Source organism: Pleuronectes platessa, chromosome 6 (assembly GCF_947347685.1).
Source record: "Pleuronectes platessa chromosome 6, fPlePla1.1, whole genome shotgun sequence".
Classification (NCBI taxonomy): Eukaryota; Metazoa; Chordata; class Actinopteri; order Pleuronectiformes; family Pleuronectidae; genus Pleuronectes; species Pleuronectes platessa.
Window position 1 is genome coordinate 28,297,055 of NC_070631.1, and position 27,740 is coordinate 28,324,794.

The 27,740-nt window shown below is 38.3% G+C and overlaps 1 protein-coding gene across 11 annotated transcripts; it reads right to left on the bottom strand.

Moving 5' to 3' along the window:
- Positions 1-226: 226 nt before the first annotated feature.
- foxp3b (forkhead box P3b) lies at positions 227-27,740 on the bottom strand. Of its 11 annotated transcripts, none has more exons than XR_008338825.1 (13): positions 25,701-25,960; positions 16,296-16,409; positions 14,436-14,520; positions 13,519-13,684; positions 6,986-7,078; positions 6,250-6,337; positions 5,363-5,437; positions 5,025-5,181; positions 4,803-4,879; positions 4,599-4,700; positions 2,736-2,877; positions 1,071-1,174; positions 227-598 (listed from the first exon to the last, which is right to left on the bottom strand). XR_008338825.1 is itself a non-coding variant. In XM_053424668.1 (13 exons), exons 2-12 carry the CDS (start codon positions 16,392-16,394, stop codon positions 2,775-2,777), a joined length of 1,083 nt encoding a protein of 360 aa, XP_053280643.1. In that variant the 5' UTR covers positions 16,395-16,409; positions 25,701-25,956; the 3' UTR covers positions 227-598; positions 2,736-2,774. The 11 variants fall into 11 exon arrangements, 9 of the variants coding, with proteins under 9 accessions (XP_053280643.1, XP_053280639.1, XP_053280638.1 ...); XR_008338826.1 differs by having other exon boundaries at positions 2,736-2,857; positions 25,701-25,955; XM_053424668.1 differs by lacking the exon at positions 1,071-1,174 and adding an exon at positions 4,081-4,138 and having other exon boundaries at positions 2,736-2,857; positions 25,701-25,956.

Consider the following 27,740-nt stretch of genomic DNA (forward strand, 5'->3'; position numbering starts at 1 on the left):
GATTTCATACTCCTTAAACCATATTCCTAAAAGAATACCAGTGCTGTCTCAGTCCCACTAATGCCATCATAGAAAAATGTGTCGCAATAATATGCAGTTACCTTTTGAAATATTTGTGTTTTTTGTGTGCAAAAGGAAATAGAATTTCAGTGGTTTATGTCCAATTTCAATTTGATGATAGATCAATTTAATCAGGATCGGAGAATATAAAAAAAAACAGATGACGTAGTTTATGAACATGTTCTCTGCTCATGATCTTATTTTATTTACAGACTGAATAAAACTAGTCCATGAATGGATAAAATCAGGCTGAGGACAAAACAGCCACAAATGTCAGCCTCATATATGTTACTTAACAACATCTCTTTTTAATCAGAAATCAGTGAGTATGAAAACAGCTGTAGATTATGTAACGAACAACATAGCAATATTTAAGTAATATTTAAGTAATTTGAAAATAATACAAAGTAGAAATGGACATGTGACTACTGCTGCAAACACTGATTACGCCAGCAGCATTGTGCTGCCATCTGCTGGTCTTCAGGGGTCCACTGGACAATAATGGGAGAAGGATGTGAGCCACTTGACAGGACAGTCCCTGGGAAAACACATTTAGTCACACACACACTCACTGTATGCTCACTTTCGACACAGTTTAACCCCCCCCCCCCCCCCCCCCCCCACCACCTCTTCAGTTTCTGTTTTACTTCCTCCGCTTCTTTTTTACCTACTTATCTCTTTCGCTACCAAAATGTCCTTCTTGATAAGATGATTAATAAAATAAATCATTTTAATAATTACAATTTTATAATTCGTGGCCACAAGTTATTAAGTCGTGGGAACGAGATAAATAAGTCATGGCCACCAGTTATAAATCAGTTCCTTAAGTAATAAATAAAACGACCTGTCGAGCTGAACTAAAGAAGCTGCTTGGATGAGAGATGAAATGTTTCACATAATCACATGATGTAGCCACTATAATGGGCTATAGTTTGAATAACACTGTCTGCACTGACTCTGATTGTGGTAACACCATGGAGAAAACTTTTGTCAGATAAAACATGACGCACCGTGTGAGTGGGGAGCCTAATTGCTCTTGCTGAGAGATGTGGCCTAATCCCAATTCATCCCTTGGCCCTACGACGACTCCTACTTTCCGTGGGATATCTTGAGCCTTGAAATGGAGCACAAAGAGTAGTGGTTAAAATGTTCCCCTACGAATTGGGTAGTCATCGCGAAAACCCGACACGTCATCAGTAGTCGATGCGAAAATACGTGATTATCATTGCACAAAAAGATCACTAGCATGCTAACAATAGTATGCTAGAGCTAGAGCGATTGCGATCTTTTTTTAAGGTTGTTTTGAAAAAAGTGACCATAATACATTGATATGAAATTAAACTAAGATATTACAATCATTTTCGTAATTTTTAAATCCTTATCAATGGAGAAAATATTACATTTGTGGGTCTCTCTCCCAGCTTGCAGGTGATTCTTCCCCCCCCCCCAACATTTACTGTTAGTTGGTAACCTTTAACTTTTTGTCCCCTACATGTGCATCCGATACCATCAACTAGTGGTAGGCATTCATTAATGTGGTAAAATATACAAGGTATACTCTCCACTTGTCTCTTGTTCTAAAATATGACAGTGGTTAGTTTAAAAAAGGCATCGGTCTGATCTACTAAGCGGGCCACATGGCTTTCATAGTACTGCCATACAAGTTTTACCTTTAGCCTCAGCATACCATAAAGTTCGGCCTGTATCATTGATTACAAGGCCAAAACACTTGGTGACACTTAGGTGCACAACTGAAGTTATATCCCAAATCCACTAATACCTTCTAACATCTACTGGTAGTTTTCGTTTTACCTGATATAAATTAATATTGTTTTGGGATAGTTTATTTATTTTTGTTTTCTTAATTTGAGTGCAGCGCTACTAATGCGTGTCTGTTTTCTGTATTTTGCAGAAGTTGAGAGCCTAAGTGGTGGAGCCTGGTGTCTCCTTCCTGTGTGCTGTGCCTTACACACCTGGTTATGGTTTCACAATTGCATGTGTGTCTGAGGACACATGTGTAAGCATTTGTGACCAGGGTGAATCTCCCTGGAATACCTCTCTTCCCTTGCTATAACCTGCCTCTCCACTGGTAAGTCTTAGCTCTAGATCATTCCCCCCTGCATATATGTGGGAATGGTGTGTGACAGCTCCTTTAATAGTTACAATTTTGTCATTATTAATAAATAAATATTTTGGGATGGAACCATGTCCCTTGCTCTTCAGTATAATGAATCTGAATGCCTTATGTCTGAGATAGTTCATTCCCTGGGTAAACATCCAGGCGTTGTTTTCCTTGAAAACACTGGTTAATGCTCATCTAGCAAAACACAACCACCCTACATTGCCACATAATGTCCGTTACAGAGGCTACATCATGTGATTATGTGAAGTGATTCATCTCTCATCAAAGCTGCTTCTTCAGTTTAGTTCACCAGGTCTTTTCCTTAAGAAATATATTCATAACTCATGGCCACAGGTTATTTACTGTGTCTCATTCCAACAACTAAATAGCTTGTGGCTACAACTTCGGAATGTTTGTTTCCCCCAAATGTCACCAAAGGGGCTAGAGTTTAACCTTTCAAGGAATGAATATCTACCCATTTACAGCACTTAACTATTCAGAGCAGAGTTAAAAACAACTTGCAAGGTTGTGTTTGTTGTGAGGATGTTTGTACCTGTGATACTTCTGTCCCCTCCTTCTTTGGTACTCGGTTTCATCGACTGTCCAAACAGCCCCCTTTCCTCCCTCCACTCGTACAAAACACTTGTGTAGGCTGAGGTTGTGACGCACAGCATTCTGTAGACAACAGAAGAGTTCTGTTGTCATAAAGGTAAGGTTAAATGGTCTGTATTTATATAGTGCTTTTCTAGTTATCACTTAAAGCTCTTTACAGTACAGTCTTTGCCATACAAACATGCATCATACAGTGCATATACTGTATGTGCAAAACTTTCTCTATGAGAAGGGGCAATTTGGGGTTTCAGTATCTTTCCCAAGGACACTTTGGCATGCAGTATGGGGAAGACTTGGATCGAACCGCCTACAAGATATCATATTATTTACAAGCACATTACCAAACCATTAGCAAACCACAAGGCAACAACACAATGGTGTTTAACAATGTTCAAGTCAACCTGTAAACACCAGTTTCCAGCCTCCTTGTTGAACTTATATTATGTCTCACATGACCAGCTCACAGTTAATGTGAACTTTCAGCCTTTGTTAAGTTTTCATCAGCTGTGCACAGGAAAACAATTTAAAAGCATTTCAGAGTTGTTGTTGTAGAACATTACTTTATAATGCCACAAGATGGTTTAACTTAATAAATGGACACGTGTCTTGTTATCAACAACAACGTTGTGCTGCAAAGCATTGAAAAAACAAGGTGGTATCCCCTCCACCACTGGTGTTTGTTGTCGCTCACAACTTCTCTCCCAAGTTGTAACTTAGTCGTGGCTAATTTGTGTTGGTGAGATTGTTCTCAAATAACTCTCTGCTATTGACAAAGACTGCATTGGCAAATGAATGATTGATTAATTAATTACTTAGAAAGTAGTTGCTATGGTACTGTTGGTCAGACTATTTTAAACTATATGGTTTGCAATGTGATGTCCTGCTGCCTAGGAAAAAATGTATTTTGTATATTTGAAATACAAAGATACAGTAATTTATTTTGTAATACATTTGGATGTATCTTTCCCCCCACCCCTTGTATATATATATATAAAATCACATAGTGGCTTTAGAATAAGATCTTAATTTTCAGGTGAAAGAAAGGTTGTGCAAAAACACAGGGATTTCATAAACATCCGTTAAATCTGCAACAAAAAGGCAAACACCGCGAGATCAATTGTTGTTCTCTTTTCACTTGCGCTACGTGAAGTAGAAAGTAGGTGCATTTGAGATGGACTTAGTCTGACTGTGTCCGACTGTGTCCGTTTTTTTACTCCATCCCTGCAGCCACTGGCAGATCACATCGGAGGATAAAGAAAGCTGCAGTCAGACCAAGTCCAACGTACCTATTGTGTGACCTCCTGGTGTTAAACGTGTACAGGAACAGTAGGTGGCGGTATACACCTTGAAGTTGTTTGCCATCCACACGTAAACCAAGAGAAGAAGAATTAAATTAATCAAAAAGTTGTTATCAAGTTGTTACCCATGGCTATCAAATGATAGCCATGGGTATTTTCCTTATTCCACCATCCAACCTATGTGAATTCATAGTGTTGCTCTAACAAACCTTGCATCCCAAAAAACCCTAGCTTAATAATCACAATGTTTTTGCCATTTTGTTTGACCTCACTAAGGGATGTGGATACTGTAACTGGCTTAATGGTAAATGGACTGTATCTATATAGCTACCTCTAAAATGCTTTAATGTCACCTTCATCCATTCCCACATTTATTCATACAGTGACTCTATATGCAGCACTTTATCTATCACACACCATTGATACACTTTGAGGGGCAATTCTGGGTTCAGAGGAACCAGGGCTCAAAGCAGCTTGAATAAATTTGTAATAAAAACATTTCAAACCTTCCAGGTAGCAGTGTTGTGTCTGAAGTAGAAGAACATTGTGGTAAACCATTTGTAAATCTCATTAAGTGTGAGCTGTTTTTCTGGACACGCCACGATGGACTGCAACACAAAACACAAGACAAGCTGTGACAACTCAGCATTGATTAAATAGCAACTATAATAATGATTTATTTTTACTACCCAATTTGAAATGATACTCACCAATCTTATCAAAAAGGCATAGGTGTATGGAGGCCTGATGTTTTTGTATTTGTAATATTCAATGCTGGGGACCAAATCTGTGCAATAATAATAATGATATGTCATCAATTCATAGTATAAAATATATATTGAAATTTAAATACATTTTGAAATCTTTGAAAAGTTCCTATTGTTTTTTCTGTAATATTTTATCAATTATAAATATCTGTTGAAATGTTTTACCCGGCAGCAGGCTGGCAGAAGCAGTAGCTCTGTAGCCATGCTGGGATAACTCCCCCAGCTGTTTCATGCACCACTGTTGCCCTCTCCTGTTTCCATCTGTCACGTGAGGCTGTGGGAGGAACAGAGGAAGGCTGTGTGGCCACTCAGAATCTGTCCTCTGCGTACAGTGATAGAAGTGGACAGTAACAGACAATGATACTTGCTTTTTTTATGCAGAGAAATCATAAACAGAAGACTTTATATTCTAGTCTTCTTAACATTACAAAAGCTACCCTTGTTTAATCAAGTAAATCAAGCAGACAGAAATAGTTAAAGCCAAGAATAGAGAGCCAACATACCAAGCCCGTTTGTTTGAGTTCCGAGAGGTGTAGATGAAGTTGCATTGCAAATAGTTTCTGTTTTTCCAGGATGAGCTGAAACAATAAGTATTGGATTTAGCTCATTCGTGCTTGAATAAGTCATCACACTCACCCAAAGTAAGCATTATTTAAGAAAAGTAACAGATCCATGAGTTTCATACAAAACAATGTTTCTACACTGTACAGATCAGAAATAAGGCTTTTTTTCACAAGCATATTATAATCTAAAAATGTAAATTGTTGAATGGTTTAGTATGGCAGAATATCTATATGCTCTACAGCAATACTGTATTTTTTTACAAAGATAAAAACTGAATACATTAAGGAAAGATTTGTTGTATATAATCTGTCAAAAAAGCAAATATCGCAGTGTGACCTGCTGAGATCAAGTGTTTTACCTTTTGACTGTGGAAACTGGATGATACATTAATTTAGAGAACGGATCTGTCCGATGTGATGTCTAAATGATGTAGCTTTGGATTGTTTCCTACTGTCCCTTTTTCTTTTTTTTAATTCTGCAATGGTCTGTTTTGTAAGATAAAAAATAATTAAAATGATTTTGTACACATGGATGAAGCGCATAGATTGACTTGAGTTATCCGGAGAAAGCATAGGAAACTAGAAAAAATAAAAAAAATAAGTCAAAGACAAAAAGAAAATTCTCTATCAAGTCAGTTTGTATAAGTAAGAGTTGTGTAAGCAATGTGTTTTTCCATTGTTCTTCTTTCAACAGGTTTTTTATATTTATTAGGAAAAGAATATGTGTGATTGTAAATAAGGGCTTTTTTGTAAGCCCAAAATGGGATGGGGAACTACATTGATATTTATTGTGTACTCGTAAAATTCTATGTTCTTCCATGTCCCACCTGACTCTCCATGCACTGCACAATATCCTCCTGGACCCTGCACTGAGCAATACTTCTGTCACCATGACTGTGTTCAGAATGGAGATGCCTAAAAGACAAAACAGGGCAAAGTTTTTAGGTCTATCCAAAATTAGATAAGAAACTCTCCTCCCTCTTTTAGGTAATATAAAGAAATCTGTCCTCAACCAGAGCATAAACTTAAACGAAGAAGGTAGAATAAGGTACATTTCAGATAATCTGCCAGTGTGGTTGAGGAAGGACAGACACTAGAGCAGGAAGGTGAAGGCTCAGAATAATACATCTCCGTCCATAATGGCTAAGAGCCATTGTATAATAATCTGAAAATAAATGTTGAGACCCAATGCCCACTTCAAGGAACAGGTGGGAAATACATTACATAAATGGCAAATGGATTTGTATTTATATAGCGCTTTTCTAGTCTTGATGACCACTCAAAGCGCTTTACATTACAGTTTCACATTCACCCATTCACACACACATTCATACAGTGCATCTATCCCAGCACTTTGTTATTCTATGGGGGGCCATTCGGAGTTCAGCATCTTGCCCAAGGACACTTCGGCATGCAGATGGTTCAGACTGGGAATCGAACCGCCGACCTTCAGGTTGGAGGACGACCACTCTACCCCTCAGCCACAGCCGCCACTACAAAAGATGTTTATTTTGACCACAGTACTAATATTGTATATAACAATGTATTCAGCCGTCTACTTACTTTAAGAAGCTCGTCAAATCAGTAGAAAAAGCCTCACAGCCGGGCCAGCGACATAGGCCACTCACAAACAGAGCACTGGCCCCCTCAGAGATGCTGGAGGGAAAAGAAAGGTCACAGTGACATCATGTGTAATGTAAAAGACGCCACATCCTCCAGCTCTTCCTGGGTGATCCTTTTATGTAACCAGGCCAGATGACATATGTAAACATGTTTAATGGGGTCCGCTTCAATCAAATCAATCAAATTGTATTTGTATAGCCCATATTCACAAATCACAATTTGGCTCATAGGGCTTTAACAAGGTGTGACATCCTCTGTCCTTAACCCTCAGAAGTGCAATAGATGTCACGTGTAAAGGTGAACATCAGCAAAAATAAGGGTATTTGCAGCGTTCATTAGAATAAACACTTTGTAGCATAGTGGAAGGTCAATGAATTGATGGATTATTGTTGGTGATGGTCGAGTATCTGATGAGAAATGTGATTAATTGTAATCATAGTCCATGGTCAGCAGCCAGCAAGATCATGATCCACTATCAAGATCGGATGCCACTACAGTCCACAGTCGTTGTCCACTGCCACCATCAGGATCCACCATCAGCTGCCACCTCGATCATGTTCCACCAACACTATCAGATGCCAACCCGATACAGGATCAGCCATTACGATCACGATCGCTGGTAAGTGATCCACAGATCATAATCCACGAAGTGGCCACAGCCACGGCCATGGATCTGCGGACGATAAGGCAAAGGGACTCCGGGAAGAAGTAAATTGTAAATGGTTTTGTATTTATATATCGCTTTTCTAGTCTTGATGACCACTCAAAGCTCTTTACAGTACACTTAAATTCACCCTTTCACACACACATTCATCTATTAGCAGCACTTTCTTGTTCTATGATGATCGAACTGCTGGAGATCGAACTGCTCTACCCCTCAGCCACAGGCCGCTTTGTAGGCACTTTTGATAATACTGAAGCAATTGTCCAGAACAGTGTTATTTCTGGTACCACATTTTACATACTGGTTAAAACCAGGCAATGCCACCTCCAGTTCGCACTGATTAAAATCATCGAGGATGAAAATAGGGGCCCCTGGAGTGCACTGGAGTTGGGTGTGAGTGCATTCAGCAAGGAGATTTGCAGCTTTTTTTGCATTATCACTTTCAGGAAGATAAGCAGCACATATGATGATGTTCCCAGATTCTCTAGGGAGGTATAACGGTAGCAAAGAGAGAAAGAGGATCTCTAAGTCAGGGCTGCACATATTTATGTTTATTATCATGACTTGTTGCTTACGTAGATACATAAGCCTCCACTTCTGCAGTTCCCTGATGATTTATTTCAATATGAGTAAACCCCATGATACACAAGTCTTTGTATTCATGACTGTATGTTGTGTTTAAGCGGAGCTCATCCATTTTGTTGCACAGCAACCTCACGTTGCTTAAGATCATAGGGGGCAGCGGGGTCTGTTGCCTCCTCTCCTGCCCCTCCTCTGCCAACGCTGTTTTCCAGCAGGCTTCCCTCTGACAGTCTCCGGGAGAAGCATCAGAGGTGAAACTCCCTCGAGCCGCAATGCTAGTAGGGCATCCCTGTAGTATACCATCCGAGTTTCTGTGTGCACCAGTGGAGAGGGCCAACTCTGGACAGGATTTCACCAGTCACAAGAAGTAAAAGCACGAGTGGTGCCATTGCTTCTGAGGTCGGCTATAATTTCTGAACTCGCCCTCTTGTAAGTGCGTTTGGTGTGCACTTTGTGCACCACGGGAAGGATAAACGTGTCACTTCCTGCGTCCGTTGCATGGACCATGCCCATTAATCACGCGTTCCATGCCATTTATTGTATACCACAAGGTGAAAATTGAATGTAAATCGAATTAAAGTTGGCTCATATATTTTTGGCAGTAGACGCTATCACTACCACTAAATACAGACTAATAGATCTCTTCAGGTCAATAAACCAGGTCATTTCCAACGTGTTTAAGCCCAAAAGTCCACCAGAAGCTGCTAAGCTAGCAGACGTTAGCATTCCCAGTCCCTGAATGTACCGCATCTGAAGATATCAGCGTACATTTAGGCTCAAAACATTTAGTTTGCGGATACTTTGATGACACCACACGAGCAGTATAGAGGCATGTTGTGTTTTTTATGTTGTTTTATTAGGTCTGATGATAGGTCACTAATGTCTTCAATTGTATTGGATTTGGCTGCTAAACTGTTTACCCATGAGACTCCTAAAGTCGTTTGTGTACTCAAACACTTCACCCACCACTCCATCGGCGTAGTGGTGAGTAGATAATTTGTGACTTTTCATTTCTGGGTGAACTATCCACTTAACCCTTTGATACACAAGTCAAAAGTGACTTGGCTCAGTATTTATTTTGTGCAATATTTGATTTAGTGGTCGGTGCTCTGCATACTGATTTGACATCCAGACAGAAATCTTTGGTCCCGACCAGCTAGAAGGCAGAATCCCTATCATTTTCAGTCCCCTGGCAGCCAATATTAAAACTACAGCTTAAAATCTAGGTCTCACATTCGATTCTCTTCTGAATTTCAAAACACAATAATCAAATCATTAAATCCTGTTCTTCCATCTACTAAAACATCTCTAAAAATAAAATTGGTTCGATCTCTCCCGGACCTAGAAAAGTTAATACATGGCTTTTTTTCTCTCCTGCCTGGATTGTAGTAACGGCCTGTTCACATGCCTCTGCCAATCCGTATTGACACGTTTGCAGTTTGTTCAAAACACTGCTGCTTGTATTTTAACAAACACAAACCGTGGGGCTCATATCACGCCAATTCTTGCATCCCATCACGGGTTACCAGTTAAATTCAGGATTGATTTTAAGATTATTTTAATAACTTTTAAAGCTCAACATGGGCTGGCCCCCACATACATTTAGCAGCTCTTGACTCGTAACCGAGATCAGCCTGCCTGTCCCTGTTAGCTGTCCCTAGGTCAAGGCTGGCTACTCAAGGTGACCAGGCTTTGTCAGTCAGGGCTCCGAGGCTCTGAAACTCCCAGCCTGATGAGATTAGACTCGCTAACTCATTACACATCTTTCACTTCCAAAATCAATTTCTACAGGAAAGAATTCCCAACATGTGACTTGTAATTATTTCATTCCAACATGATTGTTGTCTTACAGAGTTCATGTGTGATGTTGCTGATCTCTCTCTCTCCCTCCCCCCACCCCCTACTCTCTCTCTATTCCACCCACCACCACTCTTCCCCACCAGAGTCTGGTTCTGCCAGAGGTTTCTCCCAGTTATTGAGGGAGTTTTTTCTCTCCACAGTTGCCACAGTGCTTGTACCTTCCATTATGCTATAAACTGTTTATTCTGTTATTATGCTGTAAATACCCTTATCTTTCTAATGTTCTCCATTCCAAATTACATCTATTGCACTTCTGTCCGTCCTGGGAGAGGGATCGCTCACATGTGGCTCTCTCTGAGGTTTTAATTTGGTGCTGATTGGACAATGCACAGTGGATTTATGACAGCTCGGTCTCTTTTGGCGAAGGATCAACCTTCGCTGCACCTCAATGTTGAAATGGTTTGAGGAAATGTCACAATTCTGACCATGGTCATGTGACTCGTCTGAGCTAATTTGAGCTGTATACTGTATTGCAGAACAGCCAGGAGCAGTGCATCAAAGTATAACACTTATCACTCCCTGTCACCAGCAGGTGGGGCTGTGTCAATGAATCAATATTGACATATGGATCTGATCAGGGCGGAACTCTGATCATAGGTGAGTGTTTTGGTGCTGATTGGACCATGCACAGAGGAGTTAAAAATAAATCCCCCTTTTTTGGCAATCATCTAACTTTGACGTCTTGCCACGGTCACAGTGAGTGTACACCAGAATGTTTAATACATTTGAATCTCCATAGAATTAAGGTGAGTTTCACTGAATTAAGAGTTGATCTGATGAAAGCTATAGGAAGAGTTTGTCAAAATAAAACATATGGAAATGGTCAAAAATTTACTATCTTCCTCTTTGGTATAGCATATCGATCCATGAGGGTTTTTCGTAATGAAATTACACGTCACTACCGATTTTTGTACATGTCGGTTATTAGTGTAGCTAGGCTGCCCTTTAGGGGGCGCTATTCTGCTATTTTTTGTAGTGTGAGGGAGGTTGAACAATGTACACCGAAGTTACAGCAATTTTGTATGTCACAGCGACATGTGAAATTTGACGCCACGCCACTTATATGGCATTTGACAAAAAATCTGTTTCCAAAAGACTACATCATCAATGTCTTGAGGCCTTTCTGACAAAGTTTGACATGGCTGTAGTCAATGGACGAGGAGAAGTACATCAAAGTGTAAGACTTGCAAAAAACAAGACATTTCCTGTTGCCATTTTAAGTTGATTTCTGTGTAGAAGTCATCAGGCCATGAACATTGTCATACATGTCAAGTTTGGAGGAGATTGGACCATGTATGTCCAAGATACAACAACATTGTGTTTTGATGATGATTCATGAACATTTTACGTCAAAGTGTGTGATGAAAAACGTGTGTACCGAATTTCGTGAAGATCGGTTAATCCAGACGGAATTGCTAGGTTTTAGGGGGCACTGTTGGGCCATTTTGCCAAGCCCATTTACAATTACTCCAGAATACATACATTTTCCTCAGGCCTGAAGTGAATTTGGTGAGTATGTTCAAGCCATCAAAAATGTAATTTCCTGAATAATAAAACAAAAAGCTATAGGTTCTCCGCACTATCGGTGCTCAGGCCCTAAGCTGTCAAAAACTGGCATTTAGGTATGGACAATAAAACAATATCAACAATCATTGTAGTATAAATTATTATCTAGCAAAGGTGCAATATATATATATTTAGCTTATACATTGCACAAGAACAGTGAGGAAGTCTCACACCGATCTTCTCAGATTGCTAAAGATTTGCTGTTTAAGAGTCAAAAAAATATACCAAGTAATAATTGAAAAGAATCATACTTATGAACTGGAAAGTGAGAAAACATATTTGTTTCTGTTTAAATAACTCTCTGATAATCATGGAAAAAACAGCTTCAGCCCTTCGGGAGCATTACAGAGACAATGATTTACCATGGTCATGGACACTTCTCAAAGAATATATCAATAGGGATGGAAAATATATATTGGTCCGATATATATTATTGGTCGATAATGGGAATTTTATATTATTATTTATTCATCGGAATGGAAAATATCGCCAATAAACACAGCACCTGGTCACTGAAAACTGCATTGACGGTATGGAAGTTTTTCACACTCTCTCAGAGTGACTGTAGGATTACAATTTGCAACAAATGTGCAAAGGTTCCAAAAGGAATATCTCATAAGTCTCGATAGTCTGCTCATGCAAGCATCTCTGTCAGACAAGTTGTCTGTCATCAAGCAGATATTAAATCCTGGTTTGTTGTGGCCATACTCACTATAAGAGAGGTTTCATATTCCCTCCAATTGTACTGTTAATGCATCATTTAGTTTGGTTTTCTACTTAGTACTACTAAGTAATTGTCAATTGATTAGATGATGGAAGCAATCTTGCCAGCAATTCTGCTAAGGGCATTCTCTAATTTAATCCCCTACATGACCTTACCTTCTCTAACCTTAGAATAACACATGTACCCAATATACCCAGTATATACCAAATAAGTACTTAAAGAATGATAGATTGTCAAGACACACAAATTATCATTGCTAAGAATAATACTGCTTTCTGTTCTTTCTCTTTTATGATGAAACACTCGCATTGCTTCCCAACCCCTCTGTTGCCATCCCTGCTCACCAACAATTGTTGAAACCCATGACGAGATCTCCTCAAATCTCAGAACTGCGGCCTAACAATTGACCAATATTTTCCTCACTCAGCTCTCCATCATCCATGAATAAATATAGTATTTATAATATTATATATATATATATAAATATGTGCTCATCACTCCCATCATATCCATGTCATCAGATCTGGGGAAATTATGAAGTCGGAGCCTAGACCACAAACACATTCTACTGTTGCATTAAACATTTGAATGTGAGTTTTCTGACTGAGCTGCTGTTGGGGCACCAATCCACAATTAATTTCATGGATTCAGTGGCACAAAATCACCTCAGTCTACCTTGGTCATTGAACAGGACAGTAATTATGGCTGTGCTGCACATTGTGATTCTGTCCATGAAATCACAGAGATGCTCCAACAGTAACCCTTTCTAGATATTCCATAGGACAAGTTCATTAGCTCTTTTTAGTCCACAACACAGAAGTCGACAGTATGGGGGAAAAAATGACTTCTCCAGCTGGTCCAGTTTTTCTTGACCACAACAGAATCTGCATGAATTTACCAACTCAAGTAAGTAATTTTAATTCCACTATGAATGTATATGTATTTTCAGTCAACCAGTAATTACACAGAAGAAAATCTTCCTATCCTATGATGCAGTGATTTGCCTAATGCCTGCACAAACTGGTTTGTCTAATGTATCATTCAATGTAAATGTTGATGTAACAATGCAACAGTCACCCATCATGAATTCTGGCCTCGATGGAGCTCTGTGTTGGACCATCTGTCGTCAAAGTGATCTTGCGATGGCTTTGCCTGAGAAAGGAAGCCCTTGGTGGTGAAGGGGACTGGGGAAAACACCATCCATCCACCTCTTCCTCGCAAATGGAAGAGGTTGCATTATTTACTAAAGGCAGAAGGAATGGAAAGCATTAGTGTAGGTTTTTGACCTGCTCAATTACCTACACATACAATGTAAAGGTTCAAAAGGTTCAAAGGCTTTATTGTCATATGCAGAAATAACAATAATATTAAAATAAGTAATTAATGCAATCAAATTCTTAGTTCTCTTGTCTGGCCTGGTGCCGTCAGTTATTGAAATTAAATATATAAATAAAAAAGCTAGAAACATCCAAAGAAAAATAGAAACATTTAAATATGTATACATATATAGTATACTGGAAACTAAGGTTGAATCATAAATAAAAGGGATAAGAGATAAACTGCTGCGGTGGATAAAGGTGATTTAGGTGTGCTAAAAACTGTAAAAGACGGTATAAAAGTCAGTGCAGAATTATAAGAGTTTGTGCAAAAAGACAACAAGGTGCATAATGTTCACTGTGCTGTGTTCACTTAAGTCCTTGATGGTTAATAATGTACTGCTATCTCTGCTTAAACAGGTGGTTAGAGGTCATAAATTTTTTTTAATTCATACAATTACGTAAGACGGACAACTCAATCAAGTACCACTTCGAGAATGCTGTGTCTTAAAAGTGTAGTTGCTCACTTTTGTATTAAGGCTTTAATACTTTGTTAAGTTCTCACTGAAAACATATAGAATGAAGCACAACTGCAGAAGTCCGAATACATACAGTAAGTGGGATGTAGAAAAAGTATGTTGCTGGTGTGGAGCTTAGTACATTGAATTGTCTGCATACCATTTTTTTGCCTGGAAGGTGTTTGGAAAGCTTGACGCAGTACTGATGGTCTCTGTTGTCTCTGCCATTTTCCTTCCATGCTACACTGTGAGGGAAAACACCAATGTTAGCTGTTTATATACAGTGTTGTGCAATAACGGTGTTCAATGAACAAGTTCATATTTTGTAAATGCTGAACTGAACTAATCAGTTTTCAAATGCTGAACAGCAACTGATATCCTCCTCTGAGCTGCAATCACCGCACACACTGCAAACACTGCACACATTTTTCGGTGATCTATCCCTCGAAAGGTTCACTGTGTATATAAATATATAATAATCCTAGTGATGTTTTTACGAGCGTGTTTCATCTAAATTGTACGAATTGTTGGTTTCTTGACCCCTTAATGGGCCCTTTATATCTAAATAGTAAATATTTATATTAGGAGCTATATCCTCTCTACGGAGGCCGCCATGTTATTTACAGTAACCCAGACTGGACAAACTAAACACCGTTTAAGTTTTTATGACAACTGAAGCTGCCATAGATTCTCTTTCAAGTTTGGAAGGGAGGAGGAGGAGGGGTATTCAGCTGCAACATGACACTTCTCCACTAGATGTCACGAAATGATTAACTTTAAGTTTATTTAAAACTTTCCTTAGCTAGCTAGTTATATAACAACTAGTTAGAGAAGCACGCAACACTGACGCACAGCCTCAAATCGCAGTGGATGAAATTCGGGCACACTGATATAAAGATAGGCCCCTCAAGAACAACTCAGTTCCGATCATATCAAAGAGCCGTTGAAAAAAATAATCGGATCATTTGCAAAAGAGCTGACCTGAGGTTTAAAGGACTCCCCTCCAACTGATAATACTCTTGTTGAACACTTGAAGTTGTCAAGTAACTGAAAGCAAATGCTTTTGAAGCCAACTAACCATCCTGTTCCCTTATGCCTAGAGCCTGCACCAATTGGAGCACTGTTTGAGCTGATCACAAACCACAGATCGTTGTGCTTTTAAGAAAAAGAAAATAAATAAATAAACCCAAAACTTTATTTGAGTTGTTGTGGTGATTTTATACATGGTCACGCAATTGAACTGTAATTTTGTATGTAAATTACACTGTAACTCCAATCTTTACTAAGAAATCATGTATATGTGTGAAGCGTTAAGATGAATTTGCACTTGTTGTAAAAAGGGGCACCAGCTCCTCTTATTTAGGAGAACATTTATAGAATTTAATTAATAATCAGCTTCAAATCATAAAATCATGAATTCTCAATTCAATGGATCTCCGTTGCAATGATAGATACAAAGATATGAGATTTATTGACTAATAGCTACGAAGAAGGGAATATTTACAAGAATGATGAATATGCAAAATGGATTTATAGAAATTTAAAATGTATAATTTTGGTGATGGTGGAAGATGAAAAACAGTGGTAACATTAACGTTAAGGGGTCGCTGGGGATGTCCTGTGATTTTTTTTTTCTGGAAAAGTAGTGATTCTGCATTGTTACATTGTGCAACCTAGCCTGTAAAGGGCGAGGTTGCATATTCTTTCAAGGAACTAAAGCTAAGGAGTTGCCTGCCAACCCCCTTCGGCCAGTTGCGCCCAAATAATCTGCAGTGCCAGGCAAATATCTGTTTTGTCAGGTTAAAGGCAGTTTGTTTGGAAGAATAGCATTGGATGTTTTTGGTTTCATGTCCGAAATAGAGATTTTATGGTACAAGGATTGGGAAGGGGTTGACCTGCAGGTCATGGTATCTGGTTTCCCACAATTGGCGGAGTGAGGGCTGGGGCCAGGCAAGGGATGTCTGCTACATCTGCGATTAAGATGTCTCAGCATAGTTGTGTGGTGTCAGTTGTGTCATACCTGGTGTTCTGAGGCACATGGGGAAATCATGTCCATGTTCTGAGGTGGAGCAGGAGGATGGGCTTGGAACTGTTCACATCGCACACTCTCACTGGACATCTCCCAAAATGATTTCTGGAGAAAAAAAACACACTATCATTCCAAATGGGCACACCAGCACAAGTTACTGCTATAAACTTAAAATTTACTTTAAAATAAAAAAATGTTTAAAGTAATAACTGTTTAGAGCATAGCATGTTGTCTGTCATATTGAGACTATCTCACCACTGAGATACACATTGAGTATTTATCTCATAGGAGAGACGGTCTCTTCACTCGGAGAACAATGGATACAATGTAATCTACAGATATCTGCAATCATTACTCTCAGACTTTCACACAGGCCCGTGTAGTTATTAAAATACTAGAAACTTAAAGAATGAATAACAAGCTCACATAAATTTTCCAAACACTCATAAACCTCCTAACTAAAAGTCAGTCAGCATTTTGACCACACCTGAGCACTCAGATACCATATATACCAGTGGGGTCCAAACTACGGCCAGCGGGCCAACTGCGGCCCGCCATCCATTTTTTATTGGCCCGCATCAATGTCTTAACATATAATATATTAAACACATTTTTTTTTTAAACTAACAATTTAATAGCACTTAAAAGTCACTTTCTTATAGCACTTAGTTTTGCTTTGTTTTTAAGAAATTTTTTACTTTCTTGATTCTTGTTGTTCTGGGTTTGTACCCTCGGGGTTGATGCACTTAAGGCCGGCCCATGCGTCTTTGTTTTCAGAGACATGCAAGAAGGGGTACGCTCAAGAGCCCCTTGTGTGACCCTTGCGTGCTTGCATGCGTTGCCCAATTTTTTTAACTATACGACAAAGCTACGCAAGCCTCACGCAGCCCGCAAGGCTGTGATTTGTCCGCTAACTACATTCTTTCCGGAGTCACATTTCCGGTTTAATGCATCATAATACCGGCAGAAACCACGGAAGATTTAGAGGAACGAATATGGACCAAATAGAAGAGCGTTTGGCAGAGGAGGTCCGAAAGTATGACCACTTGTATAACCCGTCATTGACGGAATACAAGGACACCCAGATGGCCTGCAATTCCTGGAAGGACATCTCGGCTAACGTCGGTTTGCAGGTCGACGAGTGTACAAAGCTGTGGAGAAAGATCAGGGACAAATTTGTCCTCCAGAAAAAGTAATAAAGTAATAAACAGTCGACGACGACTGCCACACACAAAGAAGGCGTCTCTATGGTTGTCTTCGACAAAAAACGTTACTCCACCTAGTGTTCTGGCGGTGAATAGGAGAACCCTTGGAGAACCATAAATTAAAACGAGTCCATCGACACAACTGCGTGAAAAGTTGCAGCCGCAGTTGCAGAACCATGTGCCGGCCTTTATTGTAAGTCGCTTTGGATAAAGGCATCAGCTAAATGAAATGTAATGTAATATAATGGACTATGGCCCACTGTTTTTCACTTCTCAGCCCTGACTTGCCAGCTGTCCCTCAGAACGCCGCCACGTCCCTCAGAATGCCGCCACGCTGCCACGCCCCCCCCACCCTGTCAAGTGGGTGGCCCAGTCCTTCAGAATTTTTTTTGTATGTGGCCCTCGGGACAAAAAGTTTAGACACCCCTGATATATACCCTAATAAAGTTTGAAAATCTTTCCATGCATTTTAGAGTTATTTTGTTCACAAACTCTTATAGGGGTGCTCCTGTTGCGCAGGGTTAAAAATAGTTCAAGTGACTGCAGCTGACGAAGAGCAGTGCTGCTGTATGGTCACTAAGACCAGGAACTTGCATCACATCAGTATAGTGTCCTTATCACCCGTGATCAGTTTACCAAAAATAATCTCAGGTTCTAAACCAACAACCTGTATCTTAGATCCCATTCCTACAAAATTACTTAAAGAAATTCTGCCCCTAATTGATAGTTCGTTACTTAACATTATCAATCTGTCATTATCATCAGGTTATGTACCACAGTCTTTTAAAATAGCTGTCATCAAACCCCTACTCAAAAAACCCACTCTAGACCCATAGGTTTTAGCCAATTACAGGCCAATATCTAATCTCCCCTTCATGTCTAAAATCTTAGAAAAAGTTGTAGCCAATCAGCTGTGTGAGTTTCTCCAGGAAAATAATATATATGAAGACTTTCAGTCGGGGTTTAGAGCCAATCATAGTACAGAGACAGCCTTGGCAAAAGTCACTAATGACCTTTTAATAGCCTCAGATCAGGGACTTGTGTCTGTCCTCATTCTGTTAGATCTCAGTGCAGCATTCGACACAATTGACCATCAAATTGTATTACAAAGACTCAAACAGTTAATTAACATTAATGGAACTGCCCTTAACTGGTTTAAATCGTATTTTTCTGATCGCTCCCAATTCGTGCAAATTAATGATGAGTCATCTGTGCGCACCAAAGTTAACCATGGTGTTCCACAGGGCTCTGTGCTCGGCCCAATTTTATTCTCATTATATATGCTTCCACTAGGAAACATTATCAGGACACACTCGGTAAATTTCCACTGCTATGCGGATGACACCCAGTTATATTTGTCAATAAAACCTGAACAAAGTAATCAATTAACTAAACTTTGAATGACCCGCAATTTTCTCTTATTAAACTCAGACAAAACAGAGGTTATAATACTTGGCCCCAAACACCTTAGAGATACATTATCTAATGATATAGCTGCGCTAGACGACATTGCCCTTGCTTCCAATGAAACAGTCAGGAACTTGGGAGTGATCTTCGATCCTGATTTATCCTTTAATAGTCACTTAAAACTAATTTCTAGAACCGCTTTTTTCCACTTGCGTAATATTTCAAAAATTAGACATGTCCTTTCACAAAAAGATGCAGAAAAACTAGTCCACGCCTTTGTTACATCGAGACTGGACTATTGTAATTCATTATTATCAGGATCCAGCTGTAAGTCGTTAAAGACTCTACAGCTGGTCCAAAATGCCGCAGCACGTGTCCTGACGAGAACAAAGAGAAGAGAGCACATTTCTCCAGTATTAGCATCGCCACACTGGCTTCCAGTTAAATCTAGAATAGAATTTAAAATTCTTCTCCTCACCTTCAAGGCCCTTATTAATATAGCGCCTTTTTACCTTAAAGAGCTGTTAGTACCTTATAAACCCACTAGAGCACTCCGCTCCCAGAATTCAAGCCTACTTGTCGTCCCTAAAGTCTCTAAAAGTAGAGTAGGAGCCAGAGCTTTCAGCCATCAAGCCCCTCGGCTGTGGAATCATCTACCACTTTCAGTTCGGGAGGCAGATACCATCTTTTCATTTAAGAGTAGGCTCAAAACCTTCCTTTTTGATAAAGCTTATAGTTAGAGCTAATTAGTGCGGAAGAACGTAACTTTTTCTATTTTATGACACATGACACACGGAGCTTCTCTTTCCAGCTTCTCCTTCCTCTTCTCCATCCCTATCCCCCTTCCCCGGAATCCCTTTGCTTTATCACCCGCAGATCCAGGGCCTCTGTGGCCGCACCATGGATAGCGGTTTGTGGATTGCGCACCGGGGGTCGCAGTGTTGGATCCAGTGTGGCGGATTCTGAGTTATGTGGGCTGATCGTGGTGCTGGTGGCGGACCCTGTGTCGCGTTGGCATTGGGCACGGGCGGTGGACCAGGACCGCGGTGGTGGCTCGTGATGGGTCCTGGTGGGCGGCGGTGGACGGTGACTGAGGACTGGAGTGGCGTCTGGTCTGGATGGTGGATCGTGGTCTGGATGGCTGCTGACCATGGAGTGTGATTGCAGCGGGACTGCTCGGCATGTCATGTTGGGGTTGTCCTTCGGGATGTCTACCCTCATCAAATGCTGCTAGAGACTTTAATCTTTAATCTTGAAAACTTTAATCTTGAAGATGTTTTCCTGCACGTGGCATCTATTGCACTTCTGTCCGTCCTAGGAGAGGGATCCCTCACATGTGGCTCTCTCTGAGGTTTCTACGTATTTTTACCCTGTTAAAAGGGTTTTTAGTAGTTTTTCCTTACTCTTGCTGAGGGTTAAGGACAGAGGATGTCACACCCTGTTAAAGCCCTATGAGATGAATTGTAATTTGTGAATACGGGCTATACAAATAAAATTTGATTGATTGATTGATTGATCTTTATTCTGAATTTTTTCATTATATATTAATATTCTACTTAACAGCCAGCTGGTTGCCAGTGACCAGTTTACACTCATGTAAAGATGGTATAACTTTTATATATATGCTATCATTATTATATATTATTATTATTCTTTTCAGTACTCACTATATCATGAACTGTACAGCTACTATTGATACAACATATAGTACTTGCTAATATTGATATTGTATTGATCCTGATGCATGCACTGAATGTAGGCACAATGTTTATGCACTAAGATGTTGTACTACTTTTATGTATTGAGGTTAAGTACTGGGTTTGCTCTCTGAGAAAAATACTCTGTTCTAGTTAACCAACTTAAGCACAGTTTTCAGGCACTTAGCCTAGGATTTTAGTCACTCTTGATTTATGTACTTCAGATGATGTATTGACTTTTTGGTTGTTTGAAGAAAGCTCATAATTCTTGTAAAACCTGTTGTTCCGGAAAATCTTAAAATCTTAAACAAACTCATCACTCCTAATTTCATTACCCTCACATTTTGACACTTGATAGAAATTAAGTTTCTGTAATATAATGTTGTGTTTTCTGTCATATAACATTTCATCAAGCACCAAAAAAATATTTATTGAAAAGCACAAATTGTCATTGCTGTTTTCTATATATTTTTTCTCCTCAATACATATTATAAGTCTTTGTTTTCTCAAGAAAGTATTTTGTACTTTGGTCTACACGATCAACATTATTTATTCTATCTACGGATACAAATTGCTGTGTGTTAGTTAATCTGAAAATAAGGTACATTCTCAAGCTAATCGACATCCAACATTCATAGCCGCCATGTACACATCAAAGTCTTCAAAACATTACATTTCCTGTAGTAGACAGAAGGGTTGTGGTTGTTCACAGCAGGTGCAGTGACACACATACAAATGGATGCACACACACACACATAATACTTTTGTGCAGCACCTTGAAATGTGTCACCTGCAACGAATGTGTGTTTGTCAAAGATGCTGGCATGGTATTTTCAGATCAGATGTTGTCATTCCTGGAGTTTTGTTGCACTATGTGATACTCAGTTAAACAAATTCTAAATTTTTCCAGTGATACTTTGTCTTTTGAGTATCAAGCACCCTCGTACTTTGCACACATACATTCGTAGTACTTTTTACACTGCACTTTTTTGCCACCACAACGTATTTATGGTGGGAAAAAGGCCATCAAAACATAAATAGAAACAAAAACCGTCTACAGTGCAAATAATTATTCAATTACTCAATATGCTAGTATGTTCCAAACACTAATTTACCCTCTTAAAGTTCTAAAAGAGGCAAACGTCCATTCAAAATATAGCATGGAATATTCCTGTATGTAAAATGTAAATGTACTGAAATGAAGAAAACTTTAATATTATTTATTCTGATGGCCACTGCAATTGTAGCACTGTTACCACCATAATGCCAATATTTTAATGTTTCAATATTTAAGGGCTACTTGGTGAAACTAGCTATAGTCAATGCTGTAAATCAATATCTTCCTTGCAGTGTAACTGTAAAGGTAACCTGTGGAGTAGCACCAGGGTAAAATGCTACATTAAATTCTTGAATATTCAATAATTATTTGACCATTTAATTTAGTCTGAATCAGAGGTCCTCAACAGGGTGTGAATTTTGGGGTGATAAGACAATTTAAATTTAATTTAAATTTAAATAGATTTTTTCCCCCGCAAATTTAAATGTCTTTAAATACACATTAACATGAATCCAGCGGTTTGCAGCGAACAGATACATAGATGCAGAAGACGTGATCTTTCAGTCAGCAATCCATACACTGCCGTTCCTATACCTTGCACATGTTTAATATAAAACATGAATATATGAACCTGTGTATTATTGGAATAGCTTATTATTGAATGCATAACAACAAGGTAGCTAGGTTTATACATGGCACTAGGCCCAGTTTAATATTCAACCCAATTTTATACAATGTATGGAGCAGTAGGAGGTCCCTGCTCCATCTCTCCATCAGTTTGGGGGTCCTTGGCCTGAAAAACGTTGAAGACCCCTGGTCTACATAATTAAACTGTGCTGACTGTTTACACAATGTTATTCAGTCTCTCTGTTTTAAAATCATATTTTAATGTTGGCTGTTACATTCACTATCTTTATTGTTTATTAACCATTCAGTTGGTAAATATGTAGTCTTTAGCTGAAGTTTCTTGTTCTATATGTTTTTTAGTTTATCATCATTTTCACTTTCTAGTGAGAATGTCAGTCCTACTATAAATCCATCCCCTATGCTTTCAAACACTTAACTCATATCTCCTTATATATTTTTGATGCTTGAACCAGTCATGATGGCATGTGCACAGCATGCAAGTTATCATGTGAAATGGGGCCCTTTTTTTCAGCTATCTCACTGTCACATCAGAGATTTCTTTAAAGCTGTAGGGAAGCATGCATCGAGATAACAAACCACACAGCCGATACCATATGTGTTCTGCAAATGCACACCCACAGAAACGGGAATTGAGTCGAAAGTGAAAGCACTGAAGATGTTGTGGCTTCTCACTGTCATCTCTCACTCTGGTTTTCCTTCTTGACTTTGTCTCCCTTTGTTCAAAGTGAGTCTGCTTTGTCTAAATTAGAAGAGCTTTAGTCACAAGACTACTCACTCAAAGTCATTTGATGTCATGGTTGGCTGTTATTTCTGTGAGTCAACATCTGTCGGCAAGAAATGGGTTCGATAAAGTATTTCCTATTTGGATTCTGTAATCAGTCACATTATTGTCTGGAAAGCTACAGATGCCTAATTCTGCTACTACTATGTGTGGGTTTTATTATTTACAAAGTCCCACATCTCAAAGCACACATCACAACCAATCACATAATCACATTAATAATAGATGTTGTGTGTGTGTGTGTGTGTGTGTGTGTGTGTGTGTGTGTGTGTGTGTGTGTGTGTGTGTGTGTGTGAGTGTGTGTGTGAGTGTGTGTGTGTTCTGTTAAAGAGGATGTAGCATTAAGAATGTATATGGATATATATTTGTGACATGTATGATATATATGTATTGGGTGTATTTTTTGTGTTTACTTTAATTTCATTTCATTTGTTTGGTGGGGGTGTCCATGGGGTGTCATTGTAATAATGATTGTGTGTTATTTCAATGCCACGAAAGAAAAAGAAAAGTTTAGCTTTCACAATGAATGTTATTTAGTTAATTTGTTATTTAGTTATTTTATGATTTGTCCAATTTGCTGATACTAATGATCAAATAAGGAAGGATTTAAGCAAAACTGGATGTCCTGTCTTTATGTGAGGCCGTTCAGACTATAAACATGTCTGCATTTAGACATCATAAAAACTGATTAGTTTCAAGTAAATGATAACACCAAGGTATCTTGTATCTTGAAGCTGAGGCTGCATCCTTTATCCATTAAGTGGATTTCCCTCTTTATCAATCATGAGGGACTAAGGGTAAACAGGACATGTGGGTATTGTATCAATACAGGCTTTTTTATTTTTATCTTTGATTATCTCTAGTAATACCATTTTGGACATGCAGGATTACATTTTGGGTAACAGAGGATTGAATGGTTTTACTTGCTACTTCTTCACTGGATCAGTAAAAACCAACATCCTTGTCAGGTTATTTGATTGAAAAGCATTGAGGCTAACCCATAATATTGTTAAAATAAACTGAAAATGGAGGCATACAACAAATTACTATTCTTAACTTTTATTACAGACTTATTGAAAAATATGTGAGTCTAGAAGTATATCTATCTCTCTCTATATATCTATATATTCACCTTTAGAAGCTTGAAGACTGTTAAATATCCAGTAATTAATGATAAACAAGGAAAGATTCGCTGTTGTTCAGATAAAACACACCTTATTAATTCTATATAATAAACATGTTTATATATATATATCTTGCAACACGATGAGAACTGCTCTGATACACATTATCAAATTAAATTATTGTCTTTTAAAGCTGATATAAATTGTACTTCTTATATGAAGACTTTGATGATGCTGGTTGACTGGTTGATGATGCTATTTAACAAAATTAAGAATGTTATGTTTTTAAATACATTAAACATTAAAAAAAAAAAAATGTATGATCTTGTTAGATATTCAGTGGTTCATTTAGGCAGGTGAGTATATTTCGAATGAAACCCAGATAAAATAAATTGGCTTTGACCAGTGAATCATCTTATATAAAGTTACATCTTTCCGCTGTTTCCTACGTTAACTGCCATTTCACCTAAAATTAAACTGTAATCAAATACAATTTTGACATTTCTATTCACATGGCATAAGCAAATGTTTTGGTGAGTAACTATTTGGAAAAATTCTAATTTATATTACTGTTCTGAGCAGATAGATCATAGTTTATAATTGACCGTTTATTTGAGAAGAACCTTTATTTGAGAAGAACCATTATGGAGAAGAAATGTGAAAACTGGTCAGTGAGAATTCTCTATAAAAACAAACCCCGCAAACTAAAAACACACCTCCTCCGACTATACCTTGAATAAAATAATGTAAACTTCCAATTTAGTAGCACTTAAATGGCACTTACTTACAGCACTTTGTAGTTTTGCTTCATTTTTGAAGAAATTGTACTTTCTTAACTCTTGTTGTTCTGGGTTTGTACCTTCGGGGTTTAAAGCATTTATTGTAAGTCGCTTTGGATAAAAGCGTCAGCTAAATGAAAAATGTAATGTATGTAATGTGATCAAGCAGAATGATTTGATTTAGGATTCACCTAAACATTAGTTTTGGGTATTTTGTCAACATAGTTATGATTTCAAATTTATAGACATATATGGAGTGCACTTTTCCATTTGAGCAGATCCCATTTTAATTATTTTTAACTTTTGATAAAATAGTAAAATTAGTGCTTACCGTATATCACGTTCAGGCACAACCTGCTGATGAGATACTTAGAAACGATTCAGACATGGAGTTTTTCCACAGGAAGTAAGGTTTTTTGACAAAAAACTTGATAGACAGATGTCAATCTAAAGACTTAAGAAATTGCTTAATTTAGGTGAAGAACTCAAGAAAATTTGTTATGCACTCCACTATAAAATCTAAACCATACCATTTATAATGAGCACTCTTATGCATTTATATTTTTAGATTGAAAGAAAAACTTTCTTTCAAACTTTTGGTTTGAAAGAAAACTAAGATTATCAGGTCACATATATTATGCAGTCAAGCTACCTTAAAAGATTGTTTGAGGAAATTGATGTTAAAGGCACACACTCACCTGATGTCAGAGGGCACATTCAAACGGTGAGATTCACTGTATTTATTTGCAAAGCAGGAAACAGAGCAGACCTGAAGCCCATCTCCTCAGCAAATCAAAACCCAAGAAACTTCAAAAAAAGCCCCAAAAAAACTATTTCCAAAACACTGCTCTGATTACATGTCAAATATGTGCGTTGGAAAGTAGGCTATTCTACATTGAATAAAAAGAACAAACAAGTCATCTTTGTGCTAAAGTTCACAAAGCCCTGGGGAAATCACTGCTTTTGTTCACCTTCGCACATGTCTAGCCTTCTGATCTAAATGTGAAAGCAAGTGTTAAGCTAACTGAAGAGAATTTCACTCAGAATATCTTACTGCAGGAATTCATGTATCCCAACACACAACAGGATTTTTTTATCTCACCTTCCTGATCCATTATAATTATTTATTGATTTAATAATTCAATTAATTTCCCCAGATTACGTTAAAATGATTTGTTAAACACTGCAGCTGTTGACACAAATTAATGCGATGTGTTATAAAAATTAACTCTTTTAGATAGTTGAATTTAGATAAATTAAGCCTTGTGTTCATTACCTGCCGGTGAGTAACATTTGATTTTTATAATCAAGTGAATTAACCTTAAATTAGTAAAAATATGTTTAAACCTTCGTAGGACAATTTTTTTGCAGTCCTGTTCACATTGTGTATGTGACTAATACATTGTCGCATACATTGTGGCAGAAATGTATGTAATGTTGATGGTGACTTTGGACCTGATCCCATATTTATATGTAGTATGTTGTGCTCTAAGAACTGAATCTGCTGCAAGATTTTTGTTTTATTTAGTTTTTGTTATTTGTTCTGATGAGATCAAGTTCTTTTAGAAGTTTTGTTAAATATACTTATATCAAATTATTTCAAGCAGAATGCAAGGCCGTTCTCTTTGACTTGTTTGAAGATACTGTTTTAGTTGGGGAGCAGACAAATGGCAGCATTGTCAGGGCTCATCAGTTTATCCAATTTGAAATTTTCTGATTCTCAATTTGTTTGATTTTGATGAATTGTCAAACATCAGATATGCAGATGTGTTCTGGAAACAGTTACTCACAAAAACAGAAGCTTCCATGTACAGTGTGGTAAGTACTCTATCTCACTGTTAGAATCATGTTCTTGTGTGAATATCACAAATGTGTGAAAAGCTTTGATGAGTGCACTTTCAGATCCGAATAGAAGTCTGAGCAAATGGTGATGAATTGACAATTCTTTTCTCATTCTTTGCTGACTAAGTTCTGGGAGACTTGTATGTGTACTCTAAATGACGTTGCTCTCTCAGTATGTGCTATTTAGAATGAAAATCATATTGACGCTATGTCGATGATTCATTCCTTCCCTGACAGAGGTGGTGGATATAAAGACTTACTCAAATGATTCAGCCCATATGTGGGTTAGTACTCATATCATTAGAGGTCAAATTTTGCCAATGTCTGACATTTTATCGGGACATTTTTTTTAATTCTGACAGCTTTCAAAGGAAGAATTTATAACAGATAATTATGTATTCAATGTATAGTAATGAACAAGTTTGGGTACAGGTGGCCTTCCCTCATCCTCACTAGCTGCTTGTGTGCTGTTACTGGTGCCTGCTCCGCAGGGCCGGCCCTAGCAATGTTGGCACCATAGGCGGGATTTCAGAATGGCGCCCCCCAACATAGACACGCAAATTGTCATGCATCCCTAAGAACTTTTGGACTGTATACAGATGTACACACAGGCAGACAAAATAGTAAGCTATAAAAATAATAAAAAATATATAATAAAAGTAGAAAAAGAGTCTGAAGTCAGCTGTACTGACAGCATATCATGTCATGTCGACAAAAATAAACATTAATGATGTCCACAATCGGGGTGATTCTTACCTCCAAATTGTTCTTTCTTCTCCTCCTCTACTTTGCTGCGCTTTCTGAATCCTGCACCTGATAATTTAATGCTTTTTTAAAATCATCTTTGACTCTTACCACAGTCTAACACCGCAGCGTGTACGTCAGGGACACACCTG